This window comes from Acinonyx jubatus, chromosome D4, assembly GCF_027475565.1.
Source record: "Acinonyx jubatus isolate Ajub_Pintada_27869175 chromosome D4, VMU_Ajub_asm_v1.0, whole genome shotgun sequence".
Classification (NCBI taxonomy): domain Eukaryota; kingdom Metazoa; phylum Chordata; class Mammalia; order Carnivora; family Felidae; genus Acinonyx; species Acinonyx jubatus.
This window is the reverse complement of record NC_069391.1, coordinates 49,876,229-49,900,461: the sequence shown is the minus strand read 5'-3', so window position 1 is coordinate 49,900,461 and position 24,233 is coordinate 49,876,229. Positions and strand designations below refer to the sequence as shown.

Genomic DNA, 24,233 nt, shown 5'->3' with positions numbered 1-24,233 from the left:
CGAGTTTCGGCCACCAGGTGGCAGCATCCTCCCAACCGACCGCACGCGTACACCTTGCAACCCTAAACCCTATTTAAAAAGAAAAACGCGACACCGGAGTGCTGGGTTCCCCTTTCATTTTATCTTTCGGGGGTGCGCCCTGCTTGGTTTCATTAAAAGAGCAGCTTCTCAAAGCTCGTGAGGCAGTGACTGCGGAGCGCGGGCGCTCTCGCGAGATCGCCGCCGGAAGTGGGTGGCAGCCGGGACGCCGCGGCTCCGTTCTCCGGAAGGCGAGCTTTTCTGCGAAGCTTTGCAGCCGCCTCACCCAGGGCGCTCACCTCCGCGGAAGAGCTCGCCCCGTTGCGGCCTTTCCAGCCCAGATCGCTCGCTTTCTGCCTCCCCGACTGCACAGCTGCGCGGCCTGGCCTGCGGAGACCCCGCAAGCCCCGACCCCGCCCTCCCTCCGCGCTGCAGTTAGGCCGCGCCCTGAGGCCCAGTCCGCGGCGGCTCCGGCGGGTGATGCCAAATACAGCCATGAAGAAAAAGGTGCTGTTGATGGGGAAGAGCGGGTCGGGGAAGACCAGCATGCGCTCGATTATCTTTGCAAATTATATCGCTCGCGACACCCGGCGCCTAGGTGCCACCATTGATGTGGAGCACTCCCACGTCCGATTTCTAGGCAACCTGGTGCTCAACCTGTGGGACTGTGGCGGTCAGGACACCTTCATGGAAAATTACTTCACCAGCCAGCGAGACAACATTTTCCGTAATGTCGAGGTTTTGATTTACGTGTTTGACGTGGAAAGCCGCGAACTGGAAAAGGATATGCATTATTACCAGTCGTGTCTGGAGGCCATCCTCCAGAACTCTCCGGATGCCAAAATCTTCTGCCTGGTGCACAAAATGGATCTGGTTCAGGAGGATCAGCGTGACCTGATTTTTAAAGAGCGGGAGGAAGACCTGAGGCGTTTGTCTCGCCCACTGGAATGCGCTTGTTTTCGAACCTCCATCTGGGACGAAACGCTCTACAAAGCCTGGTCCAGTATCGTCTACCAGCTGATTCCCAATGTTCAGCAGCTGGAGATGAACCTAAGGAATTTTGCCCAAATTATCGAGGCGGACGAAGTCCTGCTGTTCGAGAGAGCTACGTTCTTGGTCATTTCCCATTACCAGTGCAAAGAGCAGCGTGACGTCCACCGGTTTGAGAAGATCAGCAACATCATTAAGCAGTTCAAGCTGAGCTGCAGTAAATTGGCCGCTTCCTTCCAGAGCATGGAAGTTCGGAATTCTAATTTCGCCGCTTTTATCGACATCTTCACATCGAACACGTACGTGATGGTTGTTATGTCGGATCCGTCGATCCCTTCTGCGGCTACCCTGATCAACATTCGCAATGCCAGGAAACACTTTGAGAAGCTTGAGAGAGTGGATGGGCCCAAGCACAGCCTCCTTATGCGTTGAATGTTGCCAAATGCTCTTTCAGAAAATGCTGAATTGCCTTCCCCCGCCCCCGCATCTTTTTTTTTTGTAATATTCATAATTGTCGTGTGCTTAAAAGTGGGCTTTGAAATGTGTGCTGCTTACTACTTCCATCTCTTTCTTCTCTACTCCCCCCCCCCCGCCCCGTCTTTAAACCTTGAACGCTATTTACTCAGCTATCCAGTAGACCTTCAAGATGGCCTTTCTGAAAAGTTGGTATGGTGTAACACTAAAGTAGGTGGTGTGTGTGCGTGTGCGTGTGTGTGTTCTGATTACCTGGTTATAATAGATATACACATTAAAGCCTTTGCAGTATCTTCCTGTATTCCTTTCAAGATTGCAAAGATGGAATGTTACTATTTTATCAGCAAGGTATTAAAATGCATTTATAAATTCTTGGCTTCGATCATGAATAAACATTCGCTGTTAGCAATTTAAAATACGGTCTTATTTGAAATAATTTGAAGGTGGTTAAAATGTAATGTAAACCTAAAGGTTCTGATTGCCCACAAGTGTTGCTTAACTGGTGAATTTAATTTTGTGATTGAGCTCCTGTCACCTTAGCGATATTTCACACCAGCTGTAAGCACAGCAATTAGAATAGGGGCTCTGAGGCTACACCACCTAAGTTGAGTTTATTGTCTCATTTGTAAAATGTGGGTAAGGCTAGCACTATTTATAGCATTGTTTAAAAAAAAAAAAAGAAACTTAACCTGGAAAGCTTTTAGAATGGTGCCTGACACTATGTTGTGTCAGCTGTGAATACCACCACGTGAGCCATTCTCTCTAACCGGCCCCTGATTACCTACTCCCAAATTACTAGACTGAAGCCTAGCTAAATATCTGAGCCCTTACTAAATGCCAGATATTCTTAAAATATTTGATGCGTATTTTCTTCTTTAATCCACACAACCTGGGGCAAATTACTTTTAATCTCTTAATAGGCAAGAAAATGGATATGACCTTATTAAGGTCCTACAGCTGAACCCAAGCGGTATTGCAGACCTATCCCTGTCCTAACCATTACTCCCCACTACTTCGTCCATTAACAGAAAAGTTAATCATAAAAATCCTAGATTTTCAATTGTACAATTGTATCCTCCACATAATCCCAATTTTACAGATGAAGTACGCCGCAGCCCAGTGAGTTAAGGGACTTCTCAATAGTGTTTCATTCACTACAGGCAAAATCACTTCCCCATCTTTATGTGGAAATTGGGTAATATTGAATCAGATTCTTAGATTACCAGTTTTTAGGAAAGGATTCCAAGGTTCCTAATTTGGACTGGCAATGCAGCATAGTGAAATCAGAAAACACTTAAAACATCCTATTCCAGCTGCCTTTTAATGAAATCTGAGTGTTTTAGAGCCAAGACACCTCCGATCAACTCCTCTCACCTCTCATTTTAGAAATGAAGCATTACCTTTGTATACAGACATTAAATGTAAGTAATAGAGCTTTAGGATTTCCAAGGCTTTATAAACTTATTTTAACCCTTTATAGCAGCAGCTGTGGATGACAAAGTCCCTACCCATGAAGAGTAAGAAACTGTTCAGATATAAGTTATTAAACTCTTCTAATTGGGGCCTTTGGCAGTAAGTTAGTATAAAGACTCCAGATTTTAAAAACTCTTAAGGATAGATTTCCTTTTTAAAATCATTTTAAAATACACTTAGTAAATCTAATTAAAATGGCAGCAAAAAAAAATACTTTTACCTGGATCACTGATCTCGTTTCTTTTGTTGATCAAGTTACTGATACACCTTTATTTAAAAATTTTTAGTTTGAGAGAGAGAGACACACAATGCAAGAGGGGTGCAGAGAGAGAGAGAGACACAATCTGAAAGAGGATCCAGGCTCTGAGCTGTCAGCACAGCCCAAAGCGGGCTCAAACTCCAGAACCATAAGATCATGACCTGAGCCGAAGTCAGACCCTTAACCAACTGAGCCACCCAGGCACCCTTCTGATATACCTTTATATGTGATCATCTTAGGATTTGCGGGGCATGGTTCTTTGATATTATATAGGAAATTCCAGAGCCAGGTGGTATAATATTGAGTGTTTATTCAAGACTATAGTAAGTAGAACATAGTTACAAATAGTCCCATAGAGGACTCACAAATATTTTAAATTTAGCATGTGGACTTGACTTTCACGGTGCATAAGGAGAAAGAGGAACTATTTATCTGCAACATAATGTGAAAGAGAATTTTACCTTTGCAAGTACTTTTACATTAAAGAAAATGTCCTTAAATATTTATTTAGTATACTAAGAGTAGGGAAAAAAAAAAAGGTTTCCTTTATAAAAGTCTCAAGAATTCCTGTGTTTTTTTTCCTTTAGATAAAACTGACTTAATAGATGATGGTAAGGGATCATTACAAAATACTTGTATTTTTTTTTCATTAAATTCCCCCAAAATGTCTTTTTTAGTCTCAAATACTTATTCCATTTGACTGATAACATTTTTCATGTTAAACATTACATGCTTGTCCTCTTTAAACATTTAAAACAACTAGGACAAAATATTAAGACGTTTTGTCATTCATTACTAAAGTTTCAAGTTGACATAGAAGTCAATTTACACATCTTTATCTTACAAATTAATAGCGAATAAAACAAGGTACGTTCTGTATAACCTATGAATGTAACGAGAAAAGGTACATTTACAGCAATAAAGTCTTTACCATTTTAATTTAATTTACATAGGCAAAGAAAACAATTCCAATACTTCAGTATTTGCGAAAGATGATCCATGGCCCCTGAGGATATGTATGTGTGGACACACAACTCCTACATCTACATAGGTATATATGTCTATATGTATATAATCTGTTATGACTGAGAAGATCACATACAACCATAAAATATGATAAAAGCATTGTGAAAAATACTAAATGAATAAAAGATAAACCATAGATTGCAGAGAAGGGGTAAGCCCATGAATATGGAAGGGATAGATTAAGACTTAAAGGTGAAAGTAAGATTTGTTCTGAGCCCTAAAAGACAGCTGTAATTGTGAATTAAGATTTCTAAAGGCCCATGCTCACCAACTCTTCAGAAGTAAAAAAATAGGAAACGATAGTGGAAGGGGGAGTAGAGGAATCTACATAGAGAACCTTATATGCCTGTAAAATTGAACTCTATCCTGGAATTGCCAATAAACCATGAATGAAATTTTAAATTAAGTGATCAAAACAGTCCCTTAAGGTCAAAAGGTAGCTATGCAGGCAATACTGGATAAAGAAGCTGAAGTCATAACCACAATGGTTTAGCAGAAAAGATAGATCTGAGATATTTTTTATACTACTGGCATATAAAGAAAGGACAGAAAAGAATGCCAAAACTCCCAGCTTATCACAGGTCTGACTTAATAATGTGGTTTTTGTAAACCCATACTGTTCCAGAGATATTCTGTTCTTTTGATTCTCAGTAATTAAGGACCTCTGACCCTTAATGGTGAACTTGAGTTTCCTTATTAGTTAACCTCTAAAGCAGTACATATGTAATAACATACCTGCTTTTTTAAAGTACCCCAAGGCTAAATGTGACTCTACCCCCTAGCAGTAGTTCTCAATCTTTTTATTGAGCCTAAGAATTACCAGGGAAGCATATTCAAAATGTAGATTCTTAATCCCCATTTAAGACCTACAGACCCTCCAGTTTTTAGGTTCTCAGATGATTCCTTGAGTCCATCTTAGACAAGTCATTTAAGCTCCCTACCTTCAGTATCTTTGTAAAATAGGTATAATAATCTCTATCTTACAGTTAAGAGTTATGACAATTAAATGAAACAATATGTATTATGTCTAGGAATGGCCCTGGCACCTTGTAGATGCTAATATGATAGGCCTACCTCCAACCTACCATGTTAATTTTGGATTTACAGGTTAGTGCATTTTCTTAGGGCACACTATAGAAGAGTTTCCCAGTAGACCTACAGTCACTGATTGTTGTATTAATAAAAGAATATAGCACCTTAGAAGCTAGCTGTCCTTCCTCTTTCTTTTCCACAGCAAATAAGGCAGTTATATATGATTTTCTTCTGTCTTTTCTCACAAAAAGACTGGCCTTCAAACTGGGGTCAAACAACTCAGAAAAGGCCAGAGTGAAGAAAGATGAACAATTAAGCCCATCTACTTCCAGAACTCCCCCCTTCAACTTAATCTCCTCTCCTCTACAGTTTCTTGACAAATGAACAAGGTTTTAATGCTTAAGAGTTGGGGCTAGACAGGGTACTGTAAGTGCTATCACCTTTCCAGTGCGTGCTCCTTCCTCCTGGTTCACAGAGGTCAATGGCATACATACACTTGGATGGTAGAGATAAGCCATTTTCCCAGCCAGAGGGCATGACAGAGTTGAGGGAGGTTACTGAACCAGTGGCCACACATCTGATTCCCCACTCAGTCCAGAAGATCAACAGGCCAACCCCTGTTGCCATATTGTTTATCCTGGCCTTTTAGTTATTTCCAGAAGGTCTTGTAGTATATTAAGGAAAGAAAATAGGGTCAAATCCTAGCTTCACCACCAACTTAACTGTGTAACTAAGCAAGTACCCCAAATTCAGTTTTCTCAAGTTATTTTGAGGTTATTCATAGGCAGTGGGAAACTGATGGTTTTTGAGAAGTAACACAATCAAAATTAGCTCCTTTCCCTAAAAACCATGCCCCCCACAAATAAACCAACAATAAACAGAGACTAATAAATTTTTTAATTTACATCTTTTGTTAAAATATAAAACTAGGGGTTAAATTCTCAAAGTCTAAATTAGACTAAATATAAATCTGCTGCAAACCCATTGAATGGATTTATAGTGTGACAGTGTTCCTTAAAAGTGTCTAGTCATCTTCCATCATTTTCCATTTATCTAAATTCACTCTGCCCCAGTCTTCACTTATCATCACATACATTTTATTCCATCAAACATTTTCCAGGACAAACCTACTTAAATAATCACTAAGCCTGCTTAGAGCTTTCCCAAACTTAAATTTTCCTCACCTTGACTACACATCCCAAGGCACTACTTTTCTCACTTTTTTTGGTTAGTACTATAATGTTCCATAAAGAAACAATAAAAGTTCTCTATTTCCCTAAAATGAAAGGTCAGTATATTCAATGGCTATTATGTTAACCACTTAATACAAGTATATCAAAAACCACTCATGTTTATGTTAATCAACTGAAATTATAACATAATAAATTAAACTACTATTTGCTATTTACTTAACGCTTACAAATTATTCAAGGAATCAAAATGGTTTCATATAACTTGAGGTCTGCTTCCCTTCACAAATACTTCACATTTAAACCCCATATCCATACAAAGAGAAAATCCAAAGATCTCTTTACCTAAAAACTAATGTTTGCTAAAAGGCATTATTTAGGATTTTCAGGCCTTGAAAGAAGAGTTACACTTCCAACGTGTATTTAAATTATAAACCAGTTTTGATCCTGTGACACTGCTTGAAATGTAAGTACGTCATAGTTGAATTAACTGGGCTTCTGCTTTCATCTTTTCAAGTCTGATGGAGATTTGTTTCATCAAGGCTCTTATTCAAGACTTCTTCTTCTGCAAAATTGATTTTAAAAACAGAAAATGGTAAGTAAACATTCATTACAAAGAAAAAATTAAATAGGACAGATTCTAAGTAATGGAAAATTTCAGTCTTCTTAAATAAAAAGTTCACATGCAATACCTATGATGAAAATTAACATTCTCACTGCGATACCTTTCCTCAGAGTATCAATATATCCCTCTAAGAATACTTTTCAATATACGAGTGTTTAATTATCATTGGCAAACACAGTGATGTATAATGACTCTGTATCACCGGATCTACATTTGCTCTAACATGCTTTAAGATTAGGGTTGTTTTTCTTTTTAAATCTTTATGATGACAATTTTTTTTTTAAGTTTATTTATTTTGAGAAAGAGAGAGCAAGAGAGCACTCAGGAAGGAGAGGGGCAGAGAGACAGGGAGAGAGAGAATATCCAAGCAGGCTCTGCACTGTCAGCACAGAGCCCGGCGCAAGGCTCAAACAAAAAAGCATGAGGTCATGACCTGAGCTGAGATCAAGAGTCGGACATTTAACCGACTAAGCCACCCAGGTGCCCCAATGATGACAATTTTCGAATATACAAAAGTCAAGAGAATTATGATTAGTCCAGCTTCAATTATTATTAGTGCTGTTATGGGTTGAACTGTGTCCCCCCAAAATATGAAGTTCTAACCCCAATACCTCAGAACATGGTCTTATTTGGGAAGAGGGTCAATAAAGATATAATCAGTTAGGAAGAGGTCATTCTGGAGTAGGGTGGGCCATTAATCTATATGACTTGTGTCCTTATGAAGAAGGCAAAGAGACACACAAGAGGAGAAAGCCATGTGAAGATGGAGACAGAGATTAGAGCTGTGCTACCATAAGCCAAGGGACCCTTGGGGCTACCAAAAGCTGGGAGAGGCAAGAAGGATCTTCCTCTAATGGCTGTAGAGGGACTGTGGCCCTGCCAACCCCTTGATTCTGGATTCTAGCTTCCAGAACTTACTGTCTCCAGAAATAATAAATTTCTGTTGTTTGAAGCTACCTAGTTTGTGGTACTTTGTATGGCAGCCCCAGGAAACTAATACACTAACCTATCCTATTTTGTCACCCATCCCCCTCAAATTTATTTCAAAGCAATCACTGATATCTTATTATTACAAGAATGATATTTAACATAGTGTTACTCAACATTTTTAATTTTTTTTTATTTAAGTAATCTCTACATCCAACATGGGGCTTGAACTCACAACCTCAAGATCAAGAATCACATGCTCTTCCAGCTGAGCCAGCCAGGTGCCCCCATTACTCAACATTTTTAGAACCATCCTCCACCAGCCAAGATTTTGACAAAATTTCTTTGTATTATAAAAGCAACTGGTTTGGTTTCATTTTCCACCCCTGTCCCACACTTACTGTAAACTATATACACATCACTTGAGATTGAGAAAAAAAGAACAGAAGTGATACGTTCCCTCTTCTCATCCAAGTCGAAGGAACAGAGAGCATATTTTGTCACATTCACAATAAAGGTCCTGTAGCATTCACTGCATACTACTGTTAGAAGTTGAAAGAAAACGTCAATAAGTCAATATGCACTGGTCTAGTTAAATCTTACCTTTTAAGTTAGGTAGAAGTTCTCCAAAACTACATGGTACTGTGGTTCTCAATCTTTGTTCCACTGGAGAAAACTTAATTAGTGGTGAAAGAGACTGTTTCCTTTCACCAAGGGACATGCGTAAAGACGGTTTTGTATAGTCAGTGTGCAAATCATGACTGTTCAAAAAGTCAAGCATATCATCTGTTTGCATGTTTCTGGGAGTAGGGCTCAATTCTGGTTTGTGTCTTTCAAGTGTTTCAGGATTGGAAAAGTCAGTTTCTTCTCTTTTCTTGCACAGAGATTTTTTCAGAGCTTCATATCTACGGCAAATAGCCTGTAAGTTAAAGTCTGATTCTGGAGTAGTCGGTCTTTCTCCCACAACATCCTCGGGAAAAATGTCACTGTGCACAGGACTATCTGGTTCCAGTTTAAAATTGGCCTCTGTACTACTGGAGCTATTAAGACTTAAGTGACCAACTTCTTCTGGAAGAGTTTCATGTAATATGCCAAAATCAATATCCTTTAAACTTGTGGAACTAATTCCACTTGATACTTGAAAAGAGTCCCATAACATACTTTTATGCATGAAAGGTTCTTTGTAAGAAGCTTTTGAGTGGTCTGCTATTTTAACATGTTCCTCTTCACTGCTGCCCATCACAACTCTCCTATTACCTACAGCAGGGGAGAATGTCTCTGTTTGGCTAGTTTCTAAAAGCCTGTTCTGTAACGCTGCACACTCCAAACCTTGCTTGTCCATTATTTTCTTGTTTAACACATCTGACTGATGTTGTGTTGACAGTCCACCAATGTGACTGGTCCCCGCATGTTTCTGAGGCACACACTTGAGGCAATCGGAAACAACTTTCTCTTCAGGCAAATGGAAATGGCTAGAATCGGATACAGAGGTTGCTGAGAGAAAACTGGTCCTGCTAAATTCTCTTTGATTATGCAACACAGGTAAGGATTCTGGTGATATTTCTCTATCTTCGGTATCCATCTGTATTAGTTCTGTACTTCTGTTACCTTCCATTTCCACAGCTTTTCTCCATGAGCTCCTAATTTCGCTTACTAATTAAATGAAAGGGGAAAGAACACAATTTACTAATATTCCCAGAGCATGCAATTAAAAATTTCATTTCTAGTAGTCAATATAAACCTACTGACTACACTATATGTTCCACAGATATGCCCACTGGATGACAAGACTCCACAACAAACCAAAGAACAACAACATCAAAGAATTCCTTCTCCAACTGATCACACATAAATAACAAAAACTGTCCCTGAAATGTGCATATATTTGCACACAGCACATAGAAATTATATACATTAAAAAGATTTTCTGGGATGCCTGGGTGGCTCAGTCAGTTAAGTGTCCAACTCCTCATTTCGGCCCAGGTCATGATCTCACAGCTTGGGAGGTCGGGCTCTGCACTGACAGAGGGGAGCCTGCTTGGGATTCTCTCTCCCTCTTTCTCTCTGCCCCTCTCCCTCTCACACATGTGCACGCTCTCTCTCAAAATAAATAAACTTTAAATAAATAAAAATAAAAAGATATTTTCTTGTCCATCTAAGCCAGGGTTCAGCAATTTTTTTCTGAAAAGGGCAGATAGAGAAAAAAAAAATGAAAAGGGCAGATAGTAATATTTTAGCCTTTGCAGGCCATCGGTCTGTGGCAACTACTCAACTCTGCCACTATAACATGAAAGTAACCATAAACAATATGGTGACAAATCCGCAAGGCTGTGTTCAATGTAACTTTATTTACAAAAACACACAGGGCAAGCTAGATTTGGTTCACAGGCTGTAGTTTGCTGACCACTGATCTAGGCTGTGGCTAGGTTCAACCTGAACTGAATCAAGTTAACTTTGAATATGTCATTTCTAGCAGCAAAATGGAAATTTTATTTAATTCAACTAGGATGATGTGCCTTCATATGGACAACAATATCAGAATTTTGCCAACACAGATTATAGGTTATAAGAAAAAAGTATTGGGCAGTCTAGCTAGCTTGGAAGGGGTAGAAAAGATTTCTATACACACTATTTTTGGCTGATGCTGCTGACTGGAAGGACTTAGCCTATATCCTCTATAAATGTTGATCGCAGGTCAGATGTGGAGGGAGAGGGTGTTTTAAAAATGCTCAACTTAAGTATTTTCCAGCAAAGAGCTAAGTAAAACAACAAAAGCAAAACTGTAGAGTATCAGGGCATCATAATACTGCTTACAAATTGCCATATCAGTGAGAACACCCACACTTAATACTTCAATAAAAGTCCCTTACATCAAAACAAATTAAGAGCCATTGCCACTAAACTGAAAGATACAGAAAAATTTTATTTGTTTCTCCCTACCCCCTAGAAAAGAAAGTTAAAGTGAGTTTCTAGATTATATGTTAGACCTGGTTCTAACAGTAATGTCTGAGAAAGAAAATAAGTGACAGAAATCATTATAACTTACTCAAATTTTCTGGCGTTCGGGGAATTTGGTTCCTTGTTAAGAATGGGTTAGAAACTAGAGTATCAATTAGTTCCTGTAATTTTAGTTCTTTTCCTTTAGAGGGCTGTGGTGAGTCAGATAAAACTGCCCTTGCAACCTAAAACAGAAAAGGTAAAGCAAAAATTACCACAGTCACTGGTAGAATGCAACAAAAGCCCTGATGAGAACAAATCAGCACCTGATGGTTAGCAACCCCTCCAAGAGCAGTTGGCATGAAAAGCCACTCAAAAACGTAGCTCCCAAATCCTCTGTATAGTCTACTAGGCACGACCCTATAAGGTGAAACCAAATACAAAACTGTTTCCTCCCTCCTTAACTGGATATCCCATATAAAGGAAAGAAAAAGTAAAAATCTTTATACCTGAGAAGACTTAGAGGTAATTCTAACTACACAGTGACCTAAGCTACTATTTGCCACATCTTTGAACTTGACAATTCTGTATTTGCCAAAATGACTAGGTTTAAAGCAAGCAGATTTTTCTTATTTATAATCCATTTGCCCAATAACACTTCTACTAACAAATAAAATACTCCCGGACAATATACTTCTTTGCCAGAAACCTCATTACCAGACATAAACTAGTAAACAAGGCATAGAAATACATTCTGAAATAGAGAAAAGAAAGTATACAGTATGAAAACAGAACTCTAGGGGATTTACTACTAAGCATAGTTTTCGTCCTTCTACTTTGTATATATTTCAAAAGTGATCAAATGCATCATTGCTCATGATGTCGGTTTTTCCTGACAAGAGACTTTTCACTGGCAAGTGAAATGCTACTATTGCTCAGCAGTAATACTGTACTATTTACTGCAGAAAGTTTATGCAAATGCTCAAGTCATTCTCTAATGTTATTTTTATTACGTTTCCCACAACATCCCTTAGCACTGTTTGAATTTGATTAAGCAGCCAGAAAATAATCAGCTACTTTATATTTCTGGAGACTGTGAGAAAAATCTGGTTTGGTGCATATTGATTCAGGTATTGGAGTTCCGTCCTTTATCTCAATCTTGATGCATTTAATTACTTTTTAAATATCTAGAAAGTAGAAAGACAAAAACTATGCTTAGAGATAATAATGATACTGCATAGTCTTTGTTCTAATATTTAAAAAAAGAGGAAGCTTGGCTAAGCAACAGACATTTAGATTACCTTAATAAAATATAATCATTGGGTGTATTTATCTAACAATTTACGTAATGATTGATTCCAAAAACATCACACATGTATTATTTTTCTACTTTTAGAGATATTTATAGACTGGGACATGGGTTCTCAACCACGGATATAATCCTACTAAGTTTGTATCTACATCTACTTTTTGGGAGGACCAATTTGCTTTAAACATGATTTTCATTATCTGTGCCCTCCTTTCCCAAATTAACCCCAGTTAATCAATAATTATAACTTCTTTTACAATCTCAACACCAATGAGAAAATAATAGATATTTCAGTACACTCATTACAATCTTTTTCTAACCTCTTCTACCATATGATCTTGCTCTTTTTGGAATGGATCACTATTTTTAGCTGGCAGAGACCCTGCAAATGCAGTATTCTCTGTATTTCTTGCAGTATTTGATGATGAAGAGCCTTCCATTTCAAATTTTGGTGTTTCCTTAGGAGGTGTTTCATTTCCTTCTCTAGGAGCTCTTATCTTCATGTCCTGAAGAAAACAGACATGGAATAATAATAATTATGGCTGACCTTCATTAGAGGTTCTTGAGTTATCATGGTCAGTGGCACAATTAAAAAATTTCAATATTCCCACTTAGAAGCAATAGGAAATGCGTAAATACAAATTGGGATATCAACAAAAATAATATTTTATCATAAGTTAGTACAGCCAAAATTACTTAAAGATTGTTTTAAAATATACCTTTTCAAGCAGTCTAACACTGTTTCTACCCGATGATGAAACTGGCTGCAACAGGAAAGAAGCAGGTCTAAAGGAAAAAAGGATATCAAATCCAAGTTATACACAGGAAAGAATTCCATTCACTAGCTATATCTGAATAATCTACAGAAATTGTCTGCCCCGTATCTGTCCGTTACGATTTCCCTCAATTCGTCCCGGTCATCAAAAGGCAGTTTATTCTAGGGAGGTACAGTGACAATCAGAGCAGTACTTCAGCCCCATTTGTGTATCAGCCTCCCAAATGGTGAACATCTTCCTTAACCACTACGTATTTTAAATCAACATTTTTTACAAGGTTGAATGACTTGATGAACACTCAAAAACTTGAGAACACGGTATAAACAAATTCAACTAACTAGAACCGCATTATTACATTACCTTTAGGCTTCAGATCACAGAATTTCATTGTACCAGAGACTTTGTGATTTTGATACTTTGTGTCCAAAATCAATTCCTCTTATGCTGACTCTTGCTCTATAGCATGTATGTTAGTTATAGTAAAGTCATAAGGTTAATCAGTTTGTTTGCTGGATTCTACATATAGCATTCCTTACTATCTTACATTCTCTTGCCCCTTTGGACAAAATAAAACCTTACACATCAATTACGAAACAAGTTACTAAGTTTTTAAAGCCTTCAAAGCAATTATAACTTGATCTTGAAAGAACTTTCAAAGTCAATCATGGGTATGCTCACTGGTCAAAGCTTTTCTACTCTAATACAAAAGGCAAGATGACCTGAGAGGCCACTTTCAACCTCAAGCATGTCGGTGCTTTGCTTTCTGTTCATGGCTAGTACAAAATTAACAGCTTTAAAACATTTTATGTAACAGCAAATACGCTTTTTCACTTTTTCAACTATGTGCTTCTTAGAATTGTTATCTACCTTCCAAACATAATTCAAGATCACTGAAACTGTTTAAGGCTCAATTTTGCCTCAACAGGATATAATCTAGATGTCAAAGGAAAAACTAATCATCTACGATGATTTTATCTAAATTTTCCTAAAACTTTAACATTAAAATGATCAAAAAGCCCTCTGAGGCAGGACCAGCGATCTAAGATGCCACTAAGACGCCACCACGAGATTGTGAGCTCCTGGAGGACAAAGACTATGTCTTTCCAAAGGTTATTCCCACAAACTGGTACTTGGCAGTACAATACATGTTTGTAACTAATTGATGGATTGACTGAATCAATGAATAAATGTCACCTGAGCAAGAGGCTCTATAGATTTATGCCACCAAATTTTATTTGGATCATTCTTACAGAGCCTCATTAAAAAACAAAATGGACACCTATTCTCTAGCTTCTCTCTCATTTCTGAATTAGCAACATGCAATCAGCCCTACTAATATCTCAATCCAAGCCAACCTGAAAGCAGCCCTGGCTCAATCCTTACTCTCTATCTACCTGCCATGCCAAAACTGAGGCCCATAAAATCCTAGGACTGTAATAGATAAAGAGAGATGGTGTTGATCCCACTGCGGGATTCTATCCTAAGGACAGAGTACTTCCAAAAGAAAATAAGAAACAACATGCTTTTTACAGTAAAAAAAAATTTAAGGAAAATCTGAAAGTCTAAAAATAAATGAGGGGTGCCTGGGTGGCTCAGTCAGTTAAGCGTCCGACTTCAGCTCAGGTCATGATCTCACAGTCCATGAGTTCGAGCCCCGCGTCAGGCTCTGTGCTGATAGCCCAGAGCCTGGAGCCTGCTTCAGATTCTCTCTCTCTCTCTCTCTCTCTCTCTCTCTCTCTCTCTCTGCCCTTCCCCTGCTCACACTGTCTCTTTCAAAAATAAACATTAAAAAAAATTTTTTAAATAAATGAAATGTTACAAAGCGTTTATAAGTGAAAAATGGTAATATAAAGAAAACATATACATATACTAAAAAACTATACTTATATTAGTGTTTAGAAAATTTTGATTAGAATTAAATTTATGTATGTTTGTAAATAAACCTCAAAAAACAACCTGGGAAGAAAGTCTGACAAGTAATTTGTTAGAAATTTTAGCTAATTGGAACGCCTGGGTGACTCGGGTAAGCATCCAACTTCAGCTCAGGTCATGATCGTGCGGTTCTTGAGTTAGAGCCCAGCACTGGGCTCGCTGCTGTCAGCACAGAGCCTGCTTCTCATCCTCTGTCTCCCTCTCTCTGCCCCTCCCTCACTCACTCTCTCTCTCTCTCTCAAAAATAAACATTTTTTAAAAAAAGAAATTTCAGCTAATTATTTCTCATTTTTATTTTGTTGTTATGATATATCTACAATTAAAGAAATAACAAACAGAAATTATAAAAAGAGAAAGGAAGTTAGAATTCGGTTTCTAAGACTAAAGATATTTAGTTGGCATTCAGGCAAGATCGTACTGCCCCATCTCTGAAATGCAATAAAGGAGAAACTGAAGAGATTAAAGGTCTAGGTCTAAAAGTGCATCACAACACTAGAAATATCATGGAACCCTCCCTTCCAGAAACCACTGCAAAGAAAGGTAGTGTCCACAATTACAGTGAAGGTATCACCAATCAATGGATTCTGGGTTTAAGTATAGTGAAGCCTCCATCAGCTCACTCTGATCAAAAACAACCATGAGATTTATGGAGAACATTACTTATATTTTGGTACCTGTGGGTGACAACCACATGTGAAGGGGCTAATAACTTACGCTAAAAACTACATTCTTTCCACGCTTTTTAATGGAATAGTTGTATTGTTCATATCCACATATGAATTTCCAATTAACTACTGTGATACTGACCTAAGATGCCACTACAAACAACAGCTGAATTTCACGTAAAAAAAGGGTATTATTAGGGGTGACTGGCTGGCTCAATCTGTGGAGTGTGCAGCTCTTGCTCTCAGGGTTGTGAGTTCAAGACCCATGTGGGGTGTGGGTATTACTTAGAAAAATAAAATAAAATCGTAAAAAACAGGGGGTATTATTTTCTTTAAGTACAGTCCACCTACATTACACATTACTAATGAAACATTTTATTTCAAAACACCTTTACAGTAAAGAATTCTAAGCAATAAGCTTATTTACAAATGATTCAACTCTTCACCTTTCTTCTGTTCTGCTATCAGGCAGTAATAATCATTCATATACTATTAAGCATTTATCCCTCACCACCAAAAGCCTCCCCTTACACTTCCCTTCAATATCCCAAATCTTCTATTACAATTAAGTATCCCAAAGGGCACCTGGGTGGCTCAGTCAGTTAAATGACCAACTTCAAGTCAGGTCACAATCTCACAGTTCATGGTTCAAGCCCCACATGGGGCTCTGTGTTGACAGCTCAGAGCCTAGAAACTCTTTCAGATTCTGTGTCTCCCTCTCTCTCTGCCCCTTCCCGACTCACACTCTCTCTCTAAAATAAATATAACAGTTTTTAAAAAAATTAAAGGAGCACCTGGGTGGCTCAATCAGTTAAGCATCTGACCTCAGCTCAGGTCATGAACTCGGGGTTCATGAGTTCGAGCCCTGCATCGGGCTCTGTGCTGACAGCTCAGAGCCTGGAGCCTGCTTCAGATTCTGTGTCTCCCTCTCTCTCTCTGCTTCTCCCCTGCTCATGCTCTGTCTGTCTCTCTCAAAAATAAACATTAAAAAAAAAAGTTAAGTATCAAAGATGAGCTTGGGGAGCCTTGGTGGCTCAGCTGGTTGAGCATCCAGTTCTTGATTTCAGCTCAGGTCACGACCTCCACGTTAGACTCCATGCTGAGCGTGGAGCATGCTTAAGATTCTCTCTCCCTCTGCCCCTCTGCCCTGCTTACTCTCTCTAAAAAAAATAAAAATAAAATAAAATTTAAAGAGATGAGCATGGAAGAGGATAAATCGGGAAATCAAAGTGTATTTAGGGGTTCCTGGGTGACTCAGCTGGTTAAGCATCCAACTCCTGATCTCAGCTCAGGTCATGATCTCACAGTTTCGTGGGTTCAAGCCCCACATCAGGCTCTACACTGGGGATTCTCTCTCTCTCTCTGCTGTTCCACTGTTCGCATGCTCTCTCTCACTCTCTCTCTCTCTCTCAAAATAAACATTTTTTTGTTTAAGTGTATTTAATACAATCTCTTTTCCTATACTAAGTGATTTCCATCTAAACTAAATTCTTAGGAGCTAAGTGTCTGGCTCTTGTAGAATTCTGATAGTGTATCTTAGTACAAAATTCTACTTCAAGAAAGAATCTTGAGGGATGCATACGTGGTTCAATCGGTTGTGCATCCAACTCTTGCTTTTGGCTCAGGTCATGATCTCATGGCCATGGGATCAAGCCCCGCTGGAATATGTTTAGGATTCTCTCTCAGAGCACCTGGGTGGTTCAGCCAATTAAGCATCTGACTTCAGCTCAGGTCATGATCTCACAGCTCGTGGGTTCAAGCCCTACATTGACCTCTGCGCTGACAGCATAGAGCCTGCTTCAGATCCTCTGTCTCTCTCTGTCTCTCTCTCTCACTCTCTGCCTCTCCCCAGCTCGTGCACACATGCTCTCTCTCTCTCAAAAATAAAAATAAAACATTAAAAAAGAAAAAAGATTCCCACTCTCTCCTTCTGCCCCTCCACTGCTCATGAAGTGCACGTGCGCTCTCCAAAAAAAAAAAAATCTTGAAGTTCAATGAATTCAATGGAGTTCATAAATAAAATCCTATCTATGAATCAATCTACTAACTCCATCAATCTTTATTTAGCCCCTTAAGGTCCCAGCAAGTGACCTTAATCAAATATTTCATTTGCTCTCTCAAGGAAAGAGAAACCAAAAACATAATTGAGATTGGAAAGCATCAACTATTCCCCTCTAGCATGCTTGAAGAACAGTGATAAGGGAGTAAAATAGAGAAGCCCAATAACTTCACTATCTCTTCAATGTCAAATCTCTACAATAGATTGCACTATTTTTCTTAAGGTACTCCAAGAATCAACATCATATCCAGATCTAAGAATAAAAAAATAAATCTTCCACAAGAAATCCTGACCTCCTGTGAATCAGGAAATTACTGCCAAGCAAACTGCCAATAGCTCTATTTCACATATAATCTGACTCTTGTTACGGTGTTTCGGTTTATTAACTTATTAAAAGTATACAGAATGAAGAAGACTTCAATTAACATATAAGTTTTGACTCTTGTTATGGTGTTTCAACTATTAACTTAGAGTATACAGAATGAAGAGACCTTCAATTCATTTAAAATTTAGACTTTTCTTTTAGAATTATCCTAAGTAACTTGTTTCCATAACTGTGCCTCAATTATATGGGGAAACTGGACTGAAAGACCCCTATTTAGATCAAAGGGTAGTCAGAAAACAAAAAACTTTAATATAACAAACCAGTTGAGTATGTCTGTGTTTGATTGCCACTTAATAACACTTAGTGTCAATAAAGATTAAATATATTCCCCAGGTAGACTACATACATTTAGAAATTTTTGCTTATATAATTTGACATCTGTTTTAAGAGCCAAAATGGGATAATAAAGAAAACAGGCAATAAAAAAATTAAGAATACTCCTGAAGGATGTTCTAATAAACAAAAGTTTAGGTTTCTTCACATGTTAAATTTTGGGATTAGAGTGAATCAGAAGTCTTCCCTTTTTTGTTTTGTTTTGTTTTGTTTTGAGAGAGAGACAGAAAGCAAGGGAGAGGGACAAAGGGAGAGAGAGAATCTTTTTTCTTTCTTTCTTTTTTTTTTTTAATGTTTATTTGTTTTTGAGAGAGACAGAGACAGAGCACAAGAGGGGAAGGGCAGAGAGAGATAGAGGGAGACACAGAACCCAAAGCAGGCTCCAGGCTCTGAAGAACTCAACACAGCACTTGATTCATGAACCTTGAGATTATGACTTCAGCCAAAGTTGGACATTCAACCGACTGAGCTACCCAGGCTCTCCAGGAGAGAGAGAATCTTAAGCAGGTTCCATGCTCAGCAGGGAGCCCAACACAGGGCTCAATCCCACCACCCTAAGGATCATGACCTGAGCTGAAATCAAGATTGGATGCTCAACTGACTGAGCCACCCAGGTGCCCCTTCCTTTTTTTTTTTTTAAAGCATGGAACTCTGTTTATCAAATGGCATATAAAACCCTCAATATAATACACATATAAAACTATTTGCTCAGGTTGAAGTGGAAAAAGGTTAGACCAGTGACAGGTTAAATTAGTTTCATCCACATCACCAGAGGGCGCTGCAGAACACAGTCTAAAAACTTGGAGACAAGATCATCTCTGAAACCCTTAAACTCCTAGATTTGGATTTAGTCAACTGGTCACAAGTGGTTTCAAAGAAGCTCACAGACACAAAAAGGCAAAAATTCCCAAACTTGCACTAGATAATCTCCATACATGTTTTTCTTCAAAAATTAGATAATCCCCTATGAATCCCAACATTTAGATAAACAAAAGAAGGAAAAATAAAAATGCCTCTGTGTCAGAAATGTTTCAATCTTTCCTGAAAATATGGATCCACATGGAAAAATATTCTCTAGTTAAGAGAAGAAAATTATAGATGATCCCATAGTACAGAAGCTTGAAAATTAGGTGAAGAAGATGAAACTAAATTAATGAAGGGGGGAAAAAAATCAATATGAAAATCAAATTTGTTCTACCTGTTGGTTAGATCATGTACAGCTGCCGGTATATCACTGGCTCTCCTGCAATCATTTTCTTGGTTATGTTGCTTAGGTATATCTAAAGGAACATAAAAATTAATTACTCTTGAATTATGTTTATATATTCTAATATTCAGTGATCTCTTGAAATTCTAGAAAAACTTCTAAACAAAAGAAAACAGAAAATCACAATATGAATGCTAATAGGAAAAAAATTATTCAATTGTGAAAGTGTACAGATAGGACAGATACAGAATATCTAGTAATAAACTTTTTTTTTTTTTTTTTTTTTTATTTATTTTGAGAGAGAGTGCAGTGAAATCGCACGAGTGAGCCCAATGCGAGGCTTGATCACTTCGGCCTGCATGAACTCAAATATGGCCTACATCTATTGCCTGCCCTAGCCTAGCTACATAATTCATACATTTTTTATGCATTTATTCCTCCTCTTATCTAATATTTACTGAACTCAATAATTTCTTGCACACAAGTACTGGGCAGTTGGGGAAACTGAATATAAAATGGATATTAGATATTGTAGAGAAATGAATTTTTTAGGTGTGATAGTGGCACAATAGTTGACGAAGCTCAATATGAGATACAACAGAATTATTATTAGCTTTTTAGATATGACATTACTATGGTAGTTACATAGGAAAAGTCTTCAAATTTTTATGGGAATGCATGCTGAAATACTTTCAGTGAAGTGTTACAATGTCTAGAACTTACTTGGTTTAGCAAAAATACAAATATATATATATACGTATATATATATGTATATATATATATGTATATATATATGTGTGTGTATATATATATATATATATATATAGCAATATGGCAGATGTTGATTAAAACAGGTAGTATTTGGATAATTATTATACTATTTCATGTTAAACAGCTGTGGGCGTCTATACAAAACCTTGTAAACAAATGTTTATACCACCATTACTCATAATACTGAAATAGTCCAAACAACCCAAATATCCATCAATGGATGAATGGATGAATAAACAAAATATGGTTTAGTCATTCAACAGAATGTATTCATAAAAAGTAATGAAGTACTAATACATGCTACAACTTTGATAAACCCTGAAAACATTGTGCAAAGTGAAAAATTCTGCAAGTGAAAGAAGCCAGACACAAAAAGCCTCATATTGAGCACTGGGTGTTGTGTTTAAGTGATGAATCACTGAATTATACTCCTGAAACCAATATTGCACTGTATATTAACTAACCAGAATTTAAATAAAAATTCGAAAAGAAAAAAAAAGCCTCCTATTATAGGACTCCTTTTATATGAAATATCTAGCATAGACAAATCCATAGCGATAAGAAGTACATTAGCGGTTGCCAGGGATCAGGAAAGGGGAAAATGGGGAATCACTGCTTAATGTGTACAGGATTTCCTTTTGAGATAATAAAAATATTCTGGAGCTAAAAAATGGTGATGGGGGGATGCCTGGGTGGCTCAGTCAGTTAGGCGTCTGACTTCGGCTCAGGTCATGATCTCGCAGTCAGGAGTTCGAGCCCTGCATCGGGCTCTGTGCTGACAGCTCAGAGCCTGGAGCCTGATTCAGATTCTGTGTCTCCCTCTCTCTCTGCCCCTCCTTCACATTCTCTCTCTCAAAAATAAATAAACATTAAATTAAAAAAAAAAAAGTGGTGATGGTTGCACAACTCTGTGAATTTACTAAATGCCACTGACTTGGTACACTGCAATGACTGAAATAATATGTGCATTTCACCACAATAAAAAATAATTGGGGGGGAAAAAAACAAGAATGTAAAGAAACTGCTATCATAGTGAAAAATAACTGATCAGAGGGGGTTTAAGAGAGACAAAAACAAATAACCAACCTGGAAGTGAAGCAGGATACCGCAAAAGAATACTCCTAGCATACACTTCTTCCGAGGCAGGATCAAATGAAAGGGGAGACATTGGTGGTAAAAGATCCACAGCCTTAAAACACAGAAATCATCATTTTGAAATAAACACATTTACTCGTTACCATAGTAACAGTGCTAAAATAATCTATGAATGGATGACTTTCCCCCTAGCAAAGATGGAATTACCAAGCATGGCAATTATCTCATAACTATTTTTAAACAAAGGAGTACAATATTAGAACAAGGGGACTACTCTGTCCTCCAACTGTGCCTCAAATGTAATACTACCTAACAGCAAGAGAAAAGTCTCATTTTCTTTTTAATATAATCCTCTGAGTCTAAAAATATTAACTATAAATCAGAAGGCAACCTGATAAATACTTGAATATGTATTTAGAAAATTAGAGAAACCAAAACATTTAAACTTTAGGCTCAGATGCCAAGATGACAAACACGCAAAGCATTCCTAGATCACTTGTAACATGATAAATCAAAAGACTGCCTTACACTAAACTACTCTCCAAAAGGCAAGCCAACATTACTTACTGGAGTCGAACCTTTAACTAGACTGAAAGGAGACAGACCAAGAAATTCTTTCCACTTTTTATGCCATTCTCCTTGCCTTTCAGCAACAGAATGTTTTATAGTTGTGAGATCTTCTTTTACTTTACACCTATGATAAAAAAAAGAATTTCCTTCAAAACATGAATATATAAAACAAGTATTGAATAAAATTTAAGACAACAGTTTGTAGAGAAAGGGAAGAAAATATAACTGGAAGTTCAACCAATACAGCATGTATGAAATGAATAAACTCTCACAGTGAACATTCAGTTCCGAAAATACTTTTCCTTTTAAGACCAGAAAGCAATCATACATCAATTATTCCATTTATCCCTTTAAAATATTGTTTTTTCCTAGTTCTAAACTCAAGTCCAAACTCTACTCTTACTCTGTCCCTCCTAGCTCCTCCACTCAAATAACAACTTTTTCTGAGGCTTAGTTTATTAGTTTTATTATACAAAAGAAAAGCTTGAGAAAAGTTGAAATTATTTCATAAAGAATAATCCCTTAGGGCAAATAATATATTCTAGAAAGAAAACAACATTAATTTTCCTTTCTACTTTATGTGTCTCCCCAGGAGTCGATGACAAGGTTTTTAAGTTCTAATAAAATGCTCACATTCGTTTGCCAAAGCTGAAGAGTTGTCAACTACACAAGTTGTGCTGAGAAATTATCAAAACCACCCTATTCCTCCCCCAGTACCATAACAAAAGATATTTCTGGGATACCTCATACGCTTCAGATCTGATAATCTTTCTCTCTGAAGTTTGGTCTCTTTTTCAAGGAATTGAAGGTCTATTGTCAGTCTTGCTGGGTCAGCCTGATAACGTTCATATTTCACTACTTTCAAAACTTCATTTAATAACTGAATAACTGTTAACAGGTTCAATTTTCCAGCCTCATAAACATTTCCTATGTGCAACTAAGGATTCAGAGGGGGGGGGGAAAAGTGGTTCGTAAAATTATGAACTGTTACATAAATATATTTATGTTTCTTATTATATAAAAAGCTTACCTTAAGAGTGAAAAAAGTCAAATGTCTACCCAAAACTAAAACCAAGTAAATAATTTTGGTCCAAAGAAAACTACTGTGAAAGAATTAACATGCAGTGCTATATTGTTGTATTATGCAAAAAAAGTTGCAAACTAGAATAAAAGAAATGCAAACAAACAGAAAGCAAAATGAAGACTGAGAAGAAAAAGCAGGTTTGGTGAAGGATCATAAATTCATGTTTTGTTTTGTTTTTAAAATTTTTTTAAATTTTTTGATGTTATTTATTTGAGAGAGAGAGAGAGAAAAGCAGAGAGGGAGACACACAATTCAAAGCAGTCTCCAGGCTCCAAACTGTCAGCACGGACCTGGACGCAGGGCTCGAACCCAGAAACTGTGAGATCATGACCTGAGCTGAAGTCGGACCCTCAACCGACTGAGCCACCCAGGCACCCCCATAAATTCATGTTTTAACAGAAGTTGCAAATTGATGTCCCTTAATGGCTGAATCCAAACTTAGACATGTTTATTTGGCCTGCACAACTCCAGTATTTTAAAATCATTTGAATTAGCTGCCAATCAACTAAAAATCTTAAAATTTCACATAAATACTACTATTTTTCCAAAAAGAAATATATATGTTCCAAAGAGGAATATATATGCTCCAAAGAGCATATATTACCTACCTACTCCCTGTATACAGGAATCTGAACTTGCAGACTTTTATGTACTCTGAATTTGAAGTGCCTGGCATGTTACCTATTAAAGTGAAAGCTCTTCAGGGTCACAACAATGTTTCACCTTCCTATCCCCTATGTTATCATTAATATTTGACATATTAGATACTTAATAGAGTGTGAGTTTACTAAGAAAACAAATGTACGTAGCCAGATGGAAATGTTTCCTAAGCAAGTGGAAATAATTTCATGGAGTTTGGGTTGAAGGCAAGAAACTTGAAATACCAATTTGGGAATATTATTGTACAGGATACTGATGAAAACATAGAATTGAGTAAGAAAAAACAGATGAATATAATGTGGGGAAAAGCAGGCATTAATGGAACCATGGAAAACACTTTCATTTGAAAGTCAGAGAAAAAGGAAGTGGTAGAAAACTGAGAACAGCAGTATGAAAAAACACAAGAACAAAGGCACTGAGGTCACAAAAGCTAATG

General features: G+C 37.5%; 2 protein-coding genes and 1 non-coding gene across 3 annotated transcripts in view; 1 reads left to right on the top strand and 2 right to left on the bottom strand.

Annotated features, from left to right (window-relative positions):
- Positions 1-218: 218 nt before the first annotated feature.
- On the top strand, positions 219-1,854 carry RRAGA (Ras related GTP binding A). The gene has a single exon (XM_027047195.2). It carries the CDS (start codon positions 499-501, stop codon positions 1,438-1,440), a length of 942 nt encoding a protein of 313 aa, XP_026902996.1. The 5' UTR covers positions 219-498; the 3' UTR covers positions 1,441-1,854.
- Positions 1,855-6,892: 5,038 nt separating this feature from the next.
- The window catches only part of HAUS6 (HAUS augmin like complex subunit 6), a 34,682-nt gene continuing 17,341 nt past the window's right edge, over positions 6,893-24,233 (bottom strand). The window contains exons 9-17 of the mRNA XM_027047194.2: positions 22,797-22,990; positions 22,051-22,177; positions 21,475-21,577; positions 19,609-19,690; positions 12,980-13,046; positions 12,581-12,766; positions 11,061-11,196; positions 8,618-9,667; positions 6,893-7,027 (exon numbers count right to left, since the gene is read on the bottom strand). Coding sequence (XP_026902995.1) covers positions 6,975-7,027; positions 8,618-9,667; positions 11,061-11,196; positions 12,581-12,766; positions 12,980-13,046; positions 19,609-19,690; positions 21,475-21,577; positions 22,051-22,177; positions 22,797-22,990 — 1,998 coding nt within the window. The 3' untranslated portion in view covers positions 6,893-6,974. The remainder of the gene's footprint in view (positions 7,028-8,617; positions 9,668-11,060; positions 11,197-12,580; positions 12,767-12,979; positions 13,047-19,608; positions 19,691-21,474; positions 21,578-22,050; positions 22,178-22,796; positions 22,991-24,233) is intronic.
- LOC113595900 (small Cajal body-specific RNA 8) lies at positions 13,128-13,258 on the bottom strand. Its single transcript, XR_003416558.1, has one exon. It is a non-coding gene; the product is annotated as a small Cajal body-specific RNA 8 (non-coding RNA).